Source organism: Molossus molossus, unplaced genomic scaffold (genome assembly GCF_014108415.1).
Source record: "Molossus molossus isolate mMolMol1 unplaced genomic scaffold, mMolMol1.p scaffold_m16_p_37, whole genome shotgun sequence".
Lineage (NCBI taxonomy): Eukaryota > Metazoa > Chordata > Mammalia > Chiroptera > Molossidae > Molossus > Molossus molossus.
In genome coordinates this window covers 588,771-607,500 of record NW_023425374.1, presented here as the reverse complement: position 1 = coordinate 607,500, position 18,730 = coordinate 588,771, and the positions used below count along the sequence as shown (strand labels likewise).

The 18,730-nt window shown below is 46.1% G+C and overlaps 1 protein-coding gene and 1 non-coding gene across 6 annotated transcripts in view; one reads left to right on the top strand and one right to left on the bottom strand.

Annotated features, from left to right (window-relative positions):
- The window catches only part of CCSER2 (coiled-coil serine rich protein 2), a 190,993-nt gene extending 175,765 nt beyond the window's left edge, over positions 1-15,228 (top strand). For 3 of the 5 annotated variants that reach the window (XM_036281522.1, XM_036281523.1, XM_036281520.1), the window contains exon 10: positions 10,509-11,327. In XM_036281522.1, coding sequence (XP_036137415.1) covers positions 10,509-11,327 — 819 coding nt within the window. Of the gene's footprint in view, positions 1-10,508 lie in introns of all 5 variants that reach the window. The other 2 variants (XM_036281524.1, XM_036281519.1) reach the window with 1 other exon arrangement.
- Positions 9,379-9,512, bottom strand: LOC118643452. The gene has a single exon (XR_004961992.1). It is a non-coding gene; the product is annotated as a small nucleolar RNA SNORA5 (small nucleolar RNA).
- Positions 15,229-18,730: the final 3,502 nt, after the last annotated feature.

Below are 18,730 nucleotides of genomic sequence, written 5' to 3'. Positions count from 1 at the left end.
TTGGTTTTTGTTTCTTGGGACATTTTGACTTATGTTTCTTTTCTCCAGTGTATCTGTCACTAATCTCAACTTGAGGGTGTTTGTCCTCTGATTTCAGGCGGAACTTTTCTCTGGGTGAGCTGAAGACACCTCCAGCGTAGGGTGTCTTGTTGCAGTGAGACCTCAGCTTTTGTCCGACTTGACTTAACTGCATTGCTGTAGTCTTTCCAATTTCCAACTGCATAAAATTAGAAACAATATTTAACACCCCACAGTGGAAAATTTTAATAAAAATAATTACTCTTGGCAAGTAAAAAGCCTTAATGGTAATCTCAAACAGCATTTCATGTGCAGTAACTTAGTTGGGAAGAAAAAAATAGTTTTGAAACACCAAGAATAACATCCTGTTTATGTCTCAATAGCCATTGTCTTAATAGCCCAGCAGTTTTTTGTAATGTTGCCTAATTTCTAAATTTATATTATGATAATAACACTGTGTTCGATGGAATTACATGGAGGAGGATGATTATCTTGTCTCACACTCTCCTCCTAAACCTTCAGGGGATGATTCACAAACCTTTTGAAAAGCAACACATTACAACCCAGTATGTATTTACTGATTGAAACTGCATTTAAAACCCAGTACATTTGTGTGTATATTTAACCTTCAGATAAAAGATTCATGAAATATTACTTTCTCTTAGGACATAGGACACTCTCATAATTTCTTCTCAATTTTTTGTTTTGCCTTTTTTCATATAGCGTCATTATATGAATATTTTTATATAGTTAATATTTCTTGGAAACATTTTAATGCCTTCATGCTATGACATTATCCTGTGGATATGCCCTCATGATCTAATCTTGTCCTGTTGCTGGGCATCGTCTCCATTCTCCCTGTTGCCTGGAGACGCTGTTGCTGGGCGGGCTCCTTGTGTGCGGCTAGCGCTGGCGTCTCTGCCTCAGTCGCTTTCCAGATGCTGGGTGTGGGCTGTCGGGCTGGCAGCGTGCTCTGAGCCATGTGTGTGGCTCCGTGTGCTCGGCCGTGACGTGGGACTGACGGCATATGTAAGGGGCGTGTCCATTTCAGCACTTTAATGAGAAAAGAGCTTTGGGAGTGACTTTTCACAAAGATAAAATATTTCCAGTGACATGGAATCTAGGGTGACTCATGTATAGTGAGCTGATTCCCTCGAAGTGCAGTTAATGTGGAACTCGGCTCTTTGTTTATCTCTGCAGCTAACTCAGGTGCAGTCTAGCGCAGTGGTTGTTCCGTTGCCTAGAAATGCACATGGAGTTCAGGGTCCCGCAGGCTGTCCACAAACCTGGCACGGGCTGGCTTCCCGCTGCGCCTTGCATTCAGGGGAAGCACAGCAATTGCCGTTTTCTGTGTCCATTTTTCACAACAACCTGCTCTGCGGATTGTTGATCGTGGGCTGTGCTCGTCCCGGTGCCTGGTGCCTGCGGCGCCCTGTCTGAGCGAGCAGACCACGCATGTGGCCACACCAGGGGGTTGTGACGCTACGTCGTCCTGTTTTCTGAACTGCTCTGCGTCTCAAAGGGAGATGCTGATGGGTTCTGTGTGGCAGATACGAAAGTGAGCATCTACACTGGCTGTGCAGTGTGGTCAGTGCTTAGGTTACTGTGATTCACTTTGATGGTTGTGGGGGTTTTTTGAAATTTTTAACTTTTTTTTTATCCTCACCCGAGGACATTTTCCCGTTTTTTATTCAGATAGAGTGGGAGGGAGAGAGAGGAAGAAGAGAGAGAGAAACATCGACCTGAAAAGGACACATCTAGTGGCTGCTACCCGCATGACCCAGCTAGGGCCAGCGACAAACTGCAACCGAGGTACATGCCCTTAGCGGGAACCGAACCTGGGTCTCTCTGGACTGCAGGCCGACGCTCTAACCGCTGAGCCAAACCGGCGAGGGCGAAATTTTTAACTTTTTATTGAGTTTATTGAGGTAACGTTAGTTAACAAAATGACACAGGGTTCTGGTGTGCAATTCTACAACCATCATCTGCACACTGAAGCTGTTAACTGATCAACTTAGAAGAGCCATTGAATTTCTTATTTTAGAATTTGTTTATTTATAATTAATATATATCAATCAGGTGTCTTTTCTAAGTTCTCTGAGATTGAAAGGCACCATTCTGAGATAAGGAAATAAGAGCCTTCCTGGTTCCCAAGAACCCTTGGGAGCTGTGACTGGGCTCATGTGAGTCAGAGCAGAGTTCACCGAATCTGCAGCGGTCCCTCATCTCAGGGCGTGCACTCGGACCTCCAGTGGACTCCTGAAACCGCAGAGAGCCCGCACCCCATTGTACACTGCCTGTCTTCCTGTGCACACACCTTTTCAGCTGAACAAGGAGGCATTTCATGGCTTCTCTTGGGCATATTCGGGTGCTAGCATCACTACTCTTGTGTTTTGGGGCCATCATTAGATAAGTGAAGTGTCACCTGAACACGAGCACTGTGGCCGGGAGAGGAGATCTGAGACCAGGAGGGCCCCTGTGCCACTGACGGACGGGAAGCACACGCAGCCTCCTGGGCGCGCCGGGGAAGGGCGGTTCTCGTGCGGGGGGACTTCAGCACGCTGTCAGAGCAGCACAGTTAAAAACTCATGAATTGTTTATTTCTGGAATTTTTATTCAGTGTTTCTGGACTGTGGTTGATCACCGTAACTGAGACCACACGTACCTGGAACTGTAAACAAGGGGGAAACAAGGGGCCTGCACAGCTGCACTGGGGCCCCCGGGCAGCCCCCCCGTCGTCATGGTGAGAGGAGGAGATGGCGCCCCTGCTGGGCGTCAGCGGGCAGCTCGTGAAAGTGACCTGGCACACGCTGAGTTGTGTCTGGTTTGTGATGTGACGACTGACATCATTAAAATGCTCCTCCTTCATATGAGATCACATGCAGCTAAAACATTTTTATATCTTTGGGGAGTGAGTATTAAATTGTGTCAACATTCTTTTGAATATTTTATTTGGAAAAATTCTTCAAGTGATTTCTTTTAAGTGTGAGAACTTTTATATACGCTATTCTGTGGATATGAATATTTATTTGTATTAACTTGCAAGACAGTATAATACTTTAGCCAAAAAGTATAAATCTATTAAAGTGTTTTCATTTCACACAACTATATTAAATAATGACATCCAGAAAAACTACAACAAAGGCAAAGCAGATACTGTTGGCTGCTACCCAGCCGTGGCAAAGCCTTGGTGTGTGTGGTCTCTGACACCGCTGTCCTGTCTTCTCTTGTCTGCCCCGCTGTGCCGTGGCCAGGAGTGGAGAAGCTAGTGCACTACTTCTCCGACAGAGCATGGTCAGTACAGTTCAGATTCTTTCCTGCCACTGTCTCATGATCACTGTGCTTGTGTTTGTTTTTCTCAAGTTTGCATGATGCATGTCGGAGCCTGCATGAAATTACGGGCATGTGACGTACAGGAGGCACCATTTCCATCTTCCTTTAAGCCTTTAAAATGCATTTAACAATAACGATAAACTTGTAGGTACCAAGAAAACCACTGTAGTTCGTTCCTGCTTCTGTGACGCGGCAGGACGTTCCTGCCCTACGCACTGGGCCGTGCTTCAGCCTGTCGGCTACCTCGCTGCCATTTTATTATTGTTGGCGACTTGAGAACAAGAGAGTTCATGAAACTGACATGTATTTCCCCATGGTGATGCTAAAAATCTTTGAAGTGCTACAAAACAGTGAAGGTGAAGTTTTTCTTAGTGATGAGAGCTGACTTACCTTTCTGGTATCCAGTGTATTTTTTCAAGTGGGTCACTTGAAGACACTTTTCCCCAGAAAGACGCTCCACAGTGTAGCTTGAGTTTTGTGTTGAGAATTATCCTGTGAGCAGCTAAGAAGGAAGTAGGGTATTGTTCAATACCCTACTGAATACCTGAATATTGGTACTGAATATGCCCATTGAGTTATTAAATAATCATTTGGCTATGCTGCATATTCTAAAAGTCTGTGAACTTCGGAATTACCCAAAGAGCACAGAATGAAAAAGTTCCAGCACTGCTCTTTACATTATCTGTGGGTTCAAAGTCTGGTTTTGCTCAAGTATGTTACTCTGGACATGCTACTTAGTTCAGAAGACATTACCTCCGCGAGGGTGTTGTGTAGAGTCACAGGTGCAGTTAGAGGGGCTCTCTGCCTTGAAAAGGAGGGAAACCCTGTTCTCAGTCCAGAGTGTCACACTTCTCAAGTATCTGCTGTGTCAGGAATTACACTAAGCACTTTGTGTGCGAGTCATCATTTATTACTTACAGCTATTTGATGTAGTGTAGATACTGTTGTTGTTCTCATTTTATAAATTAGGAAATTCGTCTCAGAGCAGGAAGGTGATTCACTCAGTATCTCACCCATAGTAAGTGACAGACTCTCTAGACTCAGGACTGAAACCCAACCAGCGGATACTAGGAGTCGGTGACTCAGCGCTGTGACGAGCCCCTTCCTGCAGCGTTTCTTCTGCGCCTTGACGTGTCTGCGCGCCCAGCTCTGTGTGTCTCAGCGAGGCCAGCGGAGCCTTGCCCTCCGTGTCGCGTGCACTTGCTGTGGATGTAAACGTTGGGATGTGACCGACGTTACTGAAATGCATATTTGGAGTCTTGAAGCCTCTTAATCTGTAGCAACTAACTCATTACCCTGCTGTAGAACTTGCCTTTCTTCTTTTTTCAAGACCCGGTTACAAAAAGACCATGACTTAAATTCATCATTTTCACACCTAAATCATAGGTAACATTTATTGAGCATATTTGATGTGCTAGGAGGTCTTATGGTAAGTATTTTACATAAATAATAAAAAATGTAATTGATTATTAGAATTAGAAATGGAAAATAGCTGAATGCTTGTTAAGACAATTTTTGCAGCTCATTTTATCCAGAAAGATCTAGTCTCTGGTAAAGTGTCCATGCTCAGCGGGCAGGCCTCGGGAGGCGCTGGTCCGGAGCGCGGGTCTGTCCCAAATCTGCCCTGCGCACAGCCCGCAGGAGCTCCAGGCTCACCTGGGGCGACGCCTTCTGTGAGATTTTCGGTCAGTGTTTTAGTGTCGCATCATCGCCCTGACAGGGAAGTAGCATTTTGATAATTTATTACCAAGGAAGTAATTCTGGAATGTACTACTTGCCAATATGCATTTATTTATTCATTCATTTTCTAGCAAATACGTGTGTGTGTGTGTGGTGCGTGTGTGTGTTCCCTGCTATGTACCCAACACGGGGGAACCCACTGCAGCAGCAGGTGGATGGAGCTGGTGTGTGGTCCGTCTTCGTGAGCGGCCTGGGTCGACGCTCAGAGTTATCTCAGGGTTTCGCGAGCTCGTGCAGCTGGTCAGAGCTGCTGGTACGCTGGACCTCGAGCCTTGTAGCCGTGGCCTCTGAGAGCTCGGACGGCGCAGAGCGTGTCGTCTGCCTGGCGTCAGACGGCGTCGGGGCAGTGGGCTGCTCAGCTCTGAGTCTGGGGTCCACACTTCAGCGCGTCAGTAGCCAGCCCCTCGACATTGCAAGGATGGAGCAACAAGTTGTACTCACTGTGACGGGGAGCATGTCCTGAAGCCCCAGCAGTGGGGTCCTTTGTCCTGTGTCTTGCGGGCAGGCTCCTCAGGGGCGGCTTTAGTGCAGGGCCTTCACCCTGCATCTCCACAGCCAGAAGCCTGGGACGCATCTGAATTCCTCCTGAGCAGCAGATGTTGCTGTCCCACCTTCAACATCTCTTTCAATTCTTTCCAGTTTTTCTTTCATATTCTAATGTTTTTAGACCCTTCTAATGTATCACCTGGGCGACTGGCGATAGGCACGCTCCCTGGCTGCTCTGCTCGCCATCTGTCCCTCCCGTGTTCCTCTGACCCCCAGAGTGACACTGCCGAGTTCACAGCGGGTCTGGGTGATTCTGCTGCTGAACATCCACCCACGTCTCCCTCCTCCACCGCACAGGTCAGACCCATGTGGCCTGACGGGCGTCCTTTGTGAGCCGACCTGCCCACACGCCCATCGCTGTCCTCAGCGAAGTCCCTGGGACGCGCCGTGTCCCGTCTGCTTGGCAAACTCTCTTCAGACGCTGCGATGCTTGGACGCCCTCTGCCCTCTGCCCTCTGCCCTCTGGCAGGCACCGGCTCTGTGGGCCTCGGCGCTGCGCTCGAGCGGGTCTCGCATCTGTGCAGGCGGCTCTCCGGGCTCTCCGCTCGGCAGCGGCATCGGGTACAGCCCCGCATCTTCCCGCGCCCAGCAGTGCCCGACCCGTCGCTGCAGCCGACAGCACACGTGCGGACGGTCCTCATGTCCCTTCCGGGCGACCTCACTGCCCTGAGCATGGGGGTCTTCTGACGTCAGAGTTCATTCCGAAGACGTCCGAGGCTGGGAGCAGCAGGGGCGGGGAGAGAAGCGCTGGCACTTTGCCTTGTGTGAGCTCAGCTCAGTATCTGGAACTTGGGAAGTTGTGCCTCAAGCAAGAAGCTCTCAGAACACCTCTCAGGTTTGCTGGTCAGGTGCTAGGACTCGGCCCGCAGCCCAGCTGGCCCGTGGGGAGTGGACGGCACCGTCCTTGGGGCCGAGCAGGTCTGCACACTCGTCCCCAGACCTAGAGCAGGCACTGCCGTGGCCCTTGCCGTGGCCCTTGCCACGGGATGTCTTCATCTTCTTCAAGACACTTTTTCTTCCAGTGAAAATATTTTTCATTGTAGCTGACATACAATAGTAATTAGTTTCATGTGTACAACTCAGTGGTTAGACATCTGTGTGCCTTAGAATGGTGCCCTGACAGATCTTCACCCGTCTGACACCAGCACAGTTCCCACGTGTCACTGACTGTTCCCTGTGCTGTGCTTGGCGTCCTCACGACTGTTCCCTCCCGCCCTCCTGGGCCCCGCCTTCTCCTCTGCGACCATCGCCACGGAGGAGACTTTCCCTGCAGTAGCAGAATTGATTTCCTAACTAGTTTCCAATTAAACAAAAAGCAATACATTTATTTTAGGGTAGGCAAATTTTACCCCTTTTAGTAAAAATGTAAAATGTACATTATTCATTATTCAAAAACCACGGATTAATTTAATCAAGGGATGGTTTAGTCTTTTAACGTGTAATTGTTTAGTCTAACTCCTCTCAGTTAAAACACTCAGAACTTTATTTTTAAAAACCTATTTTTCCATCATTTGCGGCGGAGCTTCACCGCCCCTCACGCAGGCGGCGGGTCCCTGCGGCCCTTCGGCTCGGGTCCGAGGAGGCGGCCAGTGCGAAGACGCCTGTGACAGGTGGTTTCCCTATCGGTTTGCTACTTTGTCTTAATTTTAAAAACCATACCTTTTTATGCTTTGAGCTGATAGCACATCTCTGTACTTCTTTTTCTTATTTTTGAGGGTGAAAAGGGAAAATACCCACTCAGGTGCTTTTTTTCCCTCTTTGTATGTTTTAATCTGCTTGACATGGTCCTGCTCTAATTCCCGCTGATCTTCCCAGAGCGCACGGTCACTCAGGCACGGCCATCGTTTCAAGGGAGCCCCAAGAAGAGTCTGTTGAATTAGTTACATGGTGATTTTAGGACCCTCGTTGTTAGAGTGTATTCATCTCTACGGTGACTTATTGAGGAAAAATGCCCACTGACTTTACAGTTTAGAATGTTTCACTTGAAGTAAAAACTGAGATAGCTTATTTATCTTAAACATTCTAAAGTAGTTTAATATAACATATTCTGTATGGATTAATTTTGAGTAGTCATTGTCCTGATTGTATTTATTTATTTTATTTTATTCTTTTAAAAAAATTTTTCTTCATTGATTTTAGAGAGGGAGAAAGAGGTAGAAACATTGATGAGAGAGAACATCAACTGCCCGCCCCTTGCATGCCCCGCCCCCCTGGGGATGGACCCACAACCTGGGCATGTGTCCAGACCAGGAATCGACCCAGAGACCTCTTGGTGCAGGGCGGCGCTCACCACTGAGCCACACCGGCCAGGTGGTTTTATTACTGTTTTAAATAGCAAGCCAGCCCTGAGCCAGCAAGGCCAACTGTCCCCATGAGTGGACCTTGTGCTCAGTCCTGGGTAACCTGCCACCATCTGACCCCTGGTTGCTGACCCTGGATGCCACCTCCTAGTGCTGGTCAGGGAGCTGAGCAGAGGGACCAAATAAATGATGCAGGATAGAGTCACCCTTTCTGTTGGAGAAATTAGAGATATTGTGTAGGTTTGTTTATGGATTAACATTGTTTTAAAAAGTTATTTATTAGTAAAAATGGTCCTTTAATTTCATGTTTCAAAGCCCTGTGCCAAACTTTTTGATATTTTCAACCTACATTATTTAATAGAAAATGTGTGTGCCCTGGCCGGTTTGGCTCAGCGGTTGGAGCGTCGGCCTGCGGTCCTGAGAGACCCGGGTTCGGTTCCCGCTAAGGGCATGTACCTCGGTTGCAGTTTGTCCCCAGCCCTGGTCGGTTGTGAGGGTGGCAGCCACTCGATGTGTTCCTTTCACATCGATGTTTCTCTCTCTCTCTCTCTGTTCCTCTCTCTCCCTCCCACTCTACCTGAACAAAAAATGGAAAAATGTCCTCGGGTGAGGATTAAAAAAAAACAAAAAAAAAAAAAAAAAAAATAGAAAATGTGTGTGTGTTTGGTGCACGTGTGTGTGTGTGTAGTGTGTGTGGTGTGTATGTGTGTGGTGTGTGTGGTATGTGTATGTGTGTGGTGTGTTTTGTGTATGTGTGTTGTGTGTGTGTGGTGTGTATGGTGTGTGGGTTGTGTGTGCGTGGTGTGTTTTGTGTGTGTGTGGTGTGTATAGTGTATGTGTGTGGTGTGTAGTGTGTGGTGTGTGTGTGTGTGGTGTGTGTGTACATGTATAGCAGCCGCCCTTGGATCAGGACAGGAGTTGTGGGCTCTGCCCCATACAGACATAGTTTTGGTCACTGAAAGAAAACTCTCAGATTCATATTTCTTTTTTTTTTAAATCCTCACCTGAGGATATTTTCCCACTGCTGTGTAGAGGGAGTGGAAGGGGAGAGGAGAGAGAGGGAAACATAAACATCGATGTGAGACACACAGATCCATGGCCTCCAGCATACACCCTGACCGGGCCTGGGATCAGACCTGTAACTCAGGTGTGTGCCCTTGACCTTGAAGCCATCCTAAGACCTTCAATTCGTGGGCTGACGCTTAACCAGGGAGCCACACTGGCCGTGGCGAGGTTCCTGGTCCCCAAGGGTGCACAGTGATGGGGGTGCGTGTTCCGTCTGCCGGGTGTGGAGCTGCTCCACGCGGCATCTCCAGGGCAGGTGCCGGCCCGTGGGCTCTCCGGGCCGTGCTGTGGGGCTCTGAGCATTAGTTCTAGTTACAGCAACTTCTGATTTGTTTTTATCTCAGCCACATCCCAAAGGCTGATTATTTTTATTTTATTTTATTTATTTTTTAATTTATCCCTGAGGCCCAGTAGTGGGGATCAGGGCCCATGAGTCGCAGTGATTCTGTGGTAGCCTTCTGGGCGGTGCCTGCCGCGGGCGGGCTGGGCGCTGGGCTTGACGTGGCTGCAGGGCTGATCGTCTTCAGTCTTATTGAATGGATGCTCACTCTTGCGCAAAGTAAATCTGCTTTCTGCATATCAGCCATAGCGGAACCTGGGTGACAAAACAAATAAGGGTGAAAACATTTTATTCTGAAACTTTTCAATAAAATATTAAAAGTGGGTTAGCATTAGCTAAGTGTATGACCTATTCTTGTTTAATTACAGTTTCATATCCACTGAGAACATCTTAACTCTAACCCTTATCTGCTGGTAACTTCCCATCTTCATGCACAGAGCCTTGACGCTCCAGTTACTACCTCCTCTAGTCACACGTGAGAAGGTTGTACACAGCTTTCCTGCTTAAAAAGTCTCAAAAAATGGTAATATTCCGAAGGTCACAGTTACTATCTGAATGCTTTATGGAGCTTAAACCACAGTTCTTTCTGTCAAGCTCATATTTATAAAGTTTTAAATACTTAATGAATCAATTAAATCAGGAATCTTTTTTTTTTTTTATTTTTTCGATATTTTGTTCAGATAGAGTGGGAGGGAGGGGGAGAGAGAGAGGAATATCGACGTAAAACAGACACATCAAGTGGTTGCCACCCACATGATCCAACCAGGGCCGGGGACAAACTGCAACCAAGGTATGTGCCCTTAGCAGGAACCGAACCTGGGTCTCCCTGAACCTCAGGCCACGCTCTAACTGCTGAGCCAAACCAGCCAGGGCAAGTCAGGAGTCTTTTTTCAACAATAAATCCCGACTTTAAGGTGTTTCTTTTCTCCTGATTGATTTTGGATCTTGTTTAGTGTTGACTGCCTGAATCATTTTTGTTTGTATTGTCATTCTTGTCATGTGACTCATGAATTCAGTTGAATATTGCCATTTATTTTTTAATTTAAAAGAAGTTACATACTTCTCATATTACAATACAGTAAGTACCAACACAGCCGAATTGGATCTTAAATGAATTCTGGGTGCAGCTCTAAACTGAATCCCTGGTGTTGTTTTCACTTGAACAGCCTCCAGCACTACAGCCTTCCAGCGGCCTTCCCAGACCCACAGACGCCGCCCCGGGAAAGCTGATGAAGCCCCCGCACACCGAGGACCACAGTGAGGGCGCCGGGCGGGGCGCACGCCAGGGCGCAGCTCGCCTGGGCGGAAGCTTTGCGCATGGCTTGCAGCAGGACAGCAGCTGTGGTCTGGAAGACCTGCCTGTCTCCTCAGGCCTGCAGCTGGCCAAGGGTGTGGCTAAGAGCGGGCTTTCAGAAGCGAACCTGGACGTGACTGTGGGTGTTCACGGGCCCTGTCAGTTGGCAGATAACCACATGGATGGCCTGCAGGCTGTGCCCGCCTCTGCTCCAGCACTTGCCCAGCCCAGTGCAGTCGGTCAGGCTAAGAGAGCTGGAAGGAATCAGTCGTCAGCGGAGGACTGCGCGTCTCAGCCCAAATCCTTGCAGCTTCTGAAGCCATCCAGCTTGAACTCTGTGTTACCTCCTTCAGTTTCCGAATCATCTCCAGAGAGGACTCCCACTTGTAAGAACTCAACAATAATCACACCATGTAATTCAGCAAAGCATCAGCTAACATCTAGTCAAACAAATCTTGCAACTAATCTAAATACAAGAGCATCAAGGCTCCGCCCTCCTTCTATCTCTTTCAAACAGAAACCAATGAGCAGCCCCCAGCCAGAGCCTCCGCACTTCCAGGCCAAGACAAGCATCCCAAGGCCACTGACAAAAAGAAGAGAAATCATGCAGAATCCAAATGGCAATTTGAATTCTGGGGACTGTTTGGCCTCTAATCGATATTCTCGTCTTCCTAAACCAAAGATACACTAAGTACACGGCCGTCGCCTGCCAATCGGGTCATTGTGTGTTTTTTGAACAGTCTGCTCTCTGACAGCTCCGTGCAGTTCGCCGCCACAGTGGAGGTTCCATTGATGACTTCAAATCTTAAACATTGGAAATGGGAAGCTTTGCTAGTTTGGACTCTTCCATCGTATATCCTGGTGGAAACACACAGCATTTGAGGGTATTTGTCTCAGGTAAACACAGATGTTCGCTTAGCCGTCTCGGAGGCCCGCAGAGGCTGTGATCAGGAGCCACGACTCCGCACATCAGAAATGCATCCATCCGCCACTTAGCGGGAAGACCTGGCTTTGCTTATTCAGTCTTTTTGAGGCCTGTGCTAATCGTGGGTCTCACAGCCTCACTCCTTCCACGTTCCTCTTGTGAATATGGTTATTATTTTAACTAAAGATGCGGTGATAATGGAAGACAGTCTGTGAGCAGAGTTCTGGGCAGTGGTTTGTGTGTTTGAAAGGTCTATGCAAAAGCTCCAGGATGAATAAAGGAGATCACGCCTTTGATGGGAAGTCCATGTAAGTTTCCTTCTCCTTGCCAGGGTCAGCAGCTGTCCTCAGTGCCCATCTACCAGTACCCCAGGCTGCAGTGTGTCCTGTCACGTATACAAGTGTATGTCACTTTAAAACACCTGTTTTATACACACACACCACTGTGTTTGTTTTTGGTACGGGGTACGTTTTGGAAAGCTTGAGATACATCTTGACACCTGTACTAAACATGTGCTCACTGAGAACATGTCGATGCTAGAGTTTTACTGGTGATTCCGTTTTGAACCCTATAGGCTGATGGATTCATGATAGCTGTTTTAAAGCCCACATCATATATTTTAAATTAAGTCTTTATTGTAATATGTATATTTATTGACTTTCTGCTAATATCTGAAGACTGGAATAATGGACTTGAAATGTTTGCACAAAACTTTGATGGAATATAAATATCCCACACATGGGGATTTGAGACTATTTTCTGTAGCAAAACAAGTTAAAATATTTGACAATAATTATAAATTTAATTAAGCCGACCTTGAGAAAGCTAGAATATACAGTATTTCTGTTTTGCCGGGTTTTTCAGATTCCCTTTTATGTTGGTGTATGTTTGAAAGTCAGTTTCTTGAAGAGTGGATTTGGAAAGAAAAATAGGGGAAATTGTGTTTTATTAAAAGGTATTTAGACAGATTTCAGTGGCAACATGCTTATTCCATGTGCTAGAAAGACAGCCCCCCAAGGGACCAGAGTGCTCCCCAGCCCTGCTGCGGACCAGGTCATGGTGCCCTCCTGCTGTCCCGAGGAGGGCCAGGCATCAGGAGCTCATCTGTTGCTGCTTTAATTAGAATCAATGACTTTCAGAGAGAGAGGCTTCTACAGTGCAAATTTTTGTTTTGATCAGCTGACAAAAAATGGATCAAAAGGGCTTCTGGCCAAAAAGCCACTCAAATTTCTGGGGATTCCTTTTAAAAATGTACGCTGGTGAAATTGCTCCTTTTGAGTGAAATAACAGCTGGTGCTTTAGTGTAGGTTTCGAAAGAGGTGGTTACTGCCGTGTTGACGCAGTCTCCCCTTACCGTCGAGTGCACTTGCCAGTCGCTGGTTACAGACAGGTGAGCATCCTACTCTTGCTCAGCATCACTTCCGCAGGAAAAGCACAAAAGTTCTGAGAGTGTTTGCACGGTGTCCAGATGTTGGTATAAAGTGGTCAGACCCGCAGCAGAGCCTGTGTGTTCAGAGACCAGCAGTCATGGCTGCAGCTGTAAGTGGGCACATGCGGTCTTTCATTTTTAAGGAGAAAAAACTGATCTCACATATTGTAAATGGGATGTTATCACTGTATTTTCCCTGAAGTAAAACATGCTGATGATCAGGTTGTCTTTGGTTGACTTAGGAGTTGGTGCAGACCCATCTTGAGAGGGCTTTTGAGAAAGACACGGTGCTGGGAAACGAGGGAGGCAGCAGGAAAGAGGAAGATCAACAGGAGAGGGATTGACTGTGATGGAGTCACAGGTGTGAGTCTGCAGGAGCCGAGCAGGAGGACAGGACGGCGTGGACGTCACTCATTCACTGGTCACCAGGAGGGGCCCGCTCAGCAGCATGGAGCACACGTAGATAGACTTGTGCAACATTATTTACAAGTAGGCCTTGAACTTTAAGGGAAAAGTTTTAATTTTTTATGTTATTTTTAACCTTATAGTGTGAGGGTAAAAAATTCACTTCTGCAATTTGTTTATTCTAATATTTTTTCTGTTCTTTTTTCTCCCTGATTAATTTGCAGAAATATGAATGAACCCATCATTTCATCTTCTCTGTACCTTTGTTGAGCCTTAATTTTGGCAGAAGGCTCATTGATATAATTATGAAGCATAATAGATTTAAAAGAAAAAAGTTTAAGATACTTGCACCAAACCAATGAAGTATTTGCCTGCAGTTTTCTTTAAAAACTGCAAGAACACTGTGTTCGGCTGCTCCTTAGTAAACGTTAACTCAGAAATGAGGTGACGATGTAGCTTGCATGATGTGGCTCTGTTGGGTGCTTCTGTGTATCACGTCCGCCAAACCCCCGCACAAGAACCCAGATCCCTCTTCTAATTCTTGTTATTTCAGTGAAGATGGTTGCAGGGTGTGAATTCCAAGTCCCGAGGAAGAAGTTTCTGGAGATGGGTTACGTTTCACATCTGTCAAAGAAACAATGGCTGGAGTATGTAGAATTATACATTCGCTGTTCATGGGAGCGTGTCAAAGTCTTTAAAGAAAGCGTGGCGTAAGGAGTGCATCAGGACAGGTGCAGATGATTTTAATGATTTTAATTAAAGGATGACATCATTTAGAATGTTTCTAAAGACTGAGACCCTCTAACATTTTTCCTTTGAAGTCTCATTTTAATTTGTGCAATATTTTCAGGCATATAGACTACTGTTTATTGTATTTGTATAGATATTAGGGAACCTACTGAGTATTCTAACAAGTAAAAACCTGAATATGAAAGAAAATATCAGATTTGCACTTTAAATGAACTTAATTGCTTGAAGCTGTGCCTGAATTATCAAAATGCCTCCTATTGGGTGTGAGTTTTTTGTTGAAATAAATTTCTCTCTGATTGTTGCCGTTTGACGTACAGCTTTTCACAGATTATATCCTCTGCGTGTCGCCTTTCCCATTAAAGCACTAACTTCTTTGACTGTTCCATTGACCCTTGTGTAGTTTACATCAGAGAGAACGTGATCCTCCGGAGTCTCCCTGCAGCACAGACGGCAGCACAGGCACAGGCCACGTCTCGTGCTGGGCAGAGCTGTCGTGGTGGCTGCGGAGTGACTGGGAATCACTGCGGCACGTTCTGCTCGCGCTCAGACTGCCCGTCGCTTGCCTGTCTGAGAAGTCGGGTGGTTGTCTGCATGCTCTGCGCACATCGGAAATTAGTTGTAGCTGTAACGCAGACACCTGGTACTTTCCTTGGGGATGATGGCCTTGCCCTTGTTCTTGATTCTGATGCTTGATTAGACTTTCTAATTTTCTTTCCACACCTCCCTTCCATTTTTCTGATGCAGTAATTTGAAAGAATACATTTGAATACATGATTATGATGGTCGGCGCCAATCTACAGTTGTGCTGTTAATTAAGGATAAATCATATGTTTTAACTCTGTTGAGGAGAAGCTATCCATGTTCTCCTTGCTAAAGCATCGCCATAGCAACATAATACTGACCTAAAGAAGTGGAAATCTCTAAGTCATAACTAACTAAAACCAGAACACCACAATCTTTAGTATCTGCAGTATTGTTTTTTTCCATTGATTAAAAAAAAAACAGTTCAGAGTAAATACTGTATATTAGAATTTGCTTGTAAAATGAATTATAAAACTGGATGTAAAGTCTCTTTCCTGAAAATGTTGGCATAGCAAATAAAAATAAAGTTCATAATTATTAAAATTTTCTTGTTCTTCTCAACATTGACTTTCATAGTGTTACTTTGTCTTGATCTTATTTTCCCACAAAGTTGAAATGCTGTCCATTCGGTTGAGAGAGTGTGTGTGTGTGTGTAAACTGTGTCATTTCACCCCCTTCTGCACACGCGTCTTTTCCAGCCGCAGGCGTCCAGCCGCAGCGTGTGGCGTGTGCAGATTCTGCACCTTAGGCTGCTGCGCAAAGGGGAACGTTGTGAGGTCCTTTGTTTTGTTTTGTTGTTTTTAAACATCACGTGTCCACGACAGCTTGAAACAAGAAGAGTGTTTAGTGAAATTTTGTGTAATGTTTAGGGACAAAGTGTAGGGAACTTACAATGTTATTTTCCAGTTTAACTGTATTTGGTAATAATTATATAATAGGAAATAAAAAGTTGATATGCTGATATATCGTGTTATTCATCTAAAAGGGTTACATCAATGTTGGGAAGATGAAGGAAACTTCATTAGCAATTAATTTGATGGTAGCATTTATCACCTCTTAAGACACCTGTATACGTTTTAAGGCCGTCTGAGTTATTAGCAAGTATTTTCTTAGGCTGACTCAAAATTATCATCAGGTTCAGTTGTTTCTCATACTCTTCATTCCACATTTTCTACTCTGAAAAGAATGTTTTCTGGCAGAAAAGAAGGGAGAAGTTAATTCTGACTTTCTCTGTTAAGTGGGTTCGAATAGTTTTAACGGATGTCTTATGTTTGTCAGTAACTGCTGGCTCTGGGGTGCACAGAGAAGAAGAGCGTGGTCCCTGTCTCTGGGAGCGGAAGGGCCTGCAGTGGTCTCGAGCTCCGTGCTCCCGTTCAGGATGGTCCTGCATTTCTGTCCAGCATCTCGCCGGGGACACCACATTAAAGCTGCTTTCACCTCATTTCATTCTGGACTTTAATTCTCTGCATTGTTCTCATTTTTGCTTCTGTATTGTGTTAATTTTTATTCATATAATTTATTTCCCTTTGAAAATCTGGCCTTCCATCATCTGATTTTATTCAAGAACTCCTTTGGCCATATTCGATCTTCTTACTCTGCCTTCTCCTCCTTGGGCGACTAGTCAGGATTTCAGTTTTGAGGTCTCTCAACTATCTTGTGCTTCCTTCCAATTTAGGCCTCAGCCCGTAAGATCATCACTTTCTGAAGTCTACCGTTAACACTCATTTTACATCATCCCCGTTTCCCTCCCATGCACTGTGTTGGACAAAACATGGTGTGGCCTCGTTCACGCTGGGTTCGCGGGCTCCGCGCTCCGGTCTCAGGAGGGGAGGTCGTCCGGAAGAGCCTTGTCCCCCCTCACAGACCCCGCAGCCCCCAGAGCACCATCGAGGCCATGGAGACCGAGACAGTTCCTCGGGCGTTCCCCTCATGTCCCGCCATCGATCCTGTCGCTCTTCTCCAGGTTCCTCGGCCACCTGTCACTTGGTCCACACACACGTGCATTCACACAGCCGCTCGGAGTGGAGAGTGCTGCTTCGCTTACATTTTGGGTGGTTGCAGGTTTCTGCGGAAGTACATCTCAGGTGTCAGTTGGCTAAAGTGGAAGGGAACTGCCCTTTCCATCGTTGCTCACAGTCCACGCCGCTGAAATCCTGCTGTGTGCCGAGCCCTGGGTCTGGTCTTGTGGGGTGAAGGAGACGCGCCTGCCCCGGAGGCTGCCGAGGTGCCCCAGCAGGGCAGACATTGCAGGCGAGGCCCTGGGGGAGGAAGAGCACACGTCTGTGATCACGTGGACTTGCCTCCAAAACCAGGTGTCCATTTCTGTTAGGATAAAACAAAAACACAGCCAGATAAACATTAGGTCATTATCATGTAATCTCTTTCCTATCATCTTTTACTTTCAAGTACAATTGGCGTACAGTTTTGTGTTAGTTTCAGGTGGACGCCCCAGTGGTCAGACATCACACAACTTCCTCAGTGATCATCCTGATGAATCTCGCACCCGTCTGACACCACGCATGGTCATCAGAATATTGACGGCACTCCCTGCGCTGTACTTGACATCACACCACTGTTCTGCAGCCACACCAGTGTGTGCTTCTCAGTCCGTCACCTTTCCACCCATCCTTGCTTCCCCTCCTGCTGGGCAGCCCCCAGAACGCGCTCTATCTGAGTATGTCTTGCTGTTTGTTTTGTTTTGTAGATTCAATTGTTGATAGATATGAGGTTTCTTTTGTTTTACCGTTTTGTTCATATTTTTTATCTTTTTTTTTTTTTTTTCCTTCTCAAAGAAGACCCTTTAACGTGTAATGCTGGTTTGGTGGTGATAAGCTCCTTTAGCTTTTTTTTTTTTGATCTGGGACTCTGTCCTTCAATTCTAAATAATAGTGTTGCTGGGTAGAGTAGTGTTGGCTGTAGGTCCTTACTTTTCATCACTTTGAATATTTCTTGCCACTCCCTTTTGACCTGCAAAGTTTCTGTTAAGAAATCAGCTGACAGTCTTATGGGAGCTCTCTTGTAGGTAACTAATTGCTTTTCTCTTGTTGCTTTTCAGGTACTCACTTTGCATTTTAACCTTTGCTATTTTGATGCTGATGTGTCTTGGTGTGGTCCTCTTTGGCTTCATCTTGTTTGGGACTCTCTGTACTTCCTAGACTTGTATGTCCAAGTTAGGGAAGTTTTCTGTGATTGTTTTTTTCTATAGGTTTTCATTTTCTTGCCCTCTCTCTCTCCTCCTCCTGGCACCCCCATGATGGGAATGTTGGCATGCTCGAAGTTGTACCAGGGGCTCCTTACACTATCATTTTTTTCGCATTCTTTTTTCTTTGTGCTGTTCTGATTGGGTGTTTTGCTTCATTATAATCTATATCACTATTTTGATGCTTGGTTTCATGTACTCTACTGTTGATTCCCTGTAAATTATTCTTTATTTCAGTTAGTGCCTCCTTCATTTCTGAGTGGAACTTTTTTTATGCTGTTGAGGCCTTCACTAAGTTCCTTGAGCATCCTTATAACCAGCATTTTGAATTCTGCATCTGTTAGATTATCTGTCTTCATTTTGTTTCGTTCTTTTTTTTTTGAGTTTTGCTCTGTTCTTTCATTTGGGGCATGTTTCTTTGTCTCCTTATTTGGCTGCCTCCCTGTGTTTCTATGAATTAGGTAAAACTTTTACATCTCCCAGACTTGGCAGAGTGGCCTAATGTAGGAGGTGTCCTGTGGGGTCTAGTGGCGCAGCTCTGCTGATCACCCAGCTGGGCCCTCAAGCTATGCCCCCATGTGGGCTGTGTACACCCTTTGCTTGTAGTTGAGCCTTGATTATTGTTGGCATCTCAATGGGAGGGAGTAACCTCCAGGCCAATTGGCTGCAAAGACTGGCTCTGACCACGGACCACTGACCTCCGATGACCGAGGAGAATCAGCTGTGCAGGGCCCACCACACAGCAGGACCGACTTCAGCAGGGCTCTGTACGCACTGAGTTTGCCCCTTGAGTGTGTCGCTTGT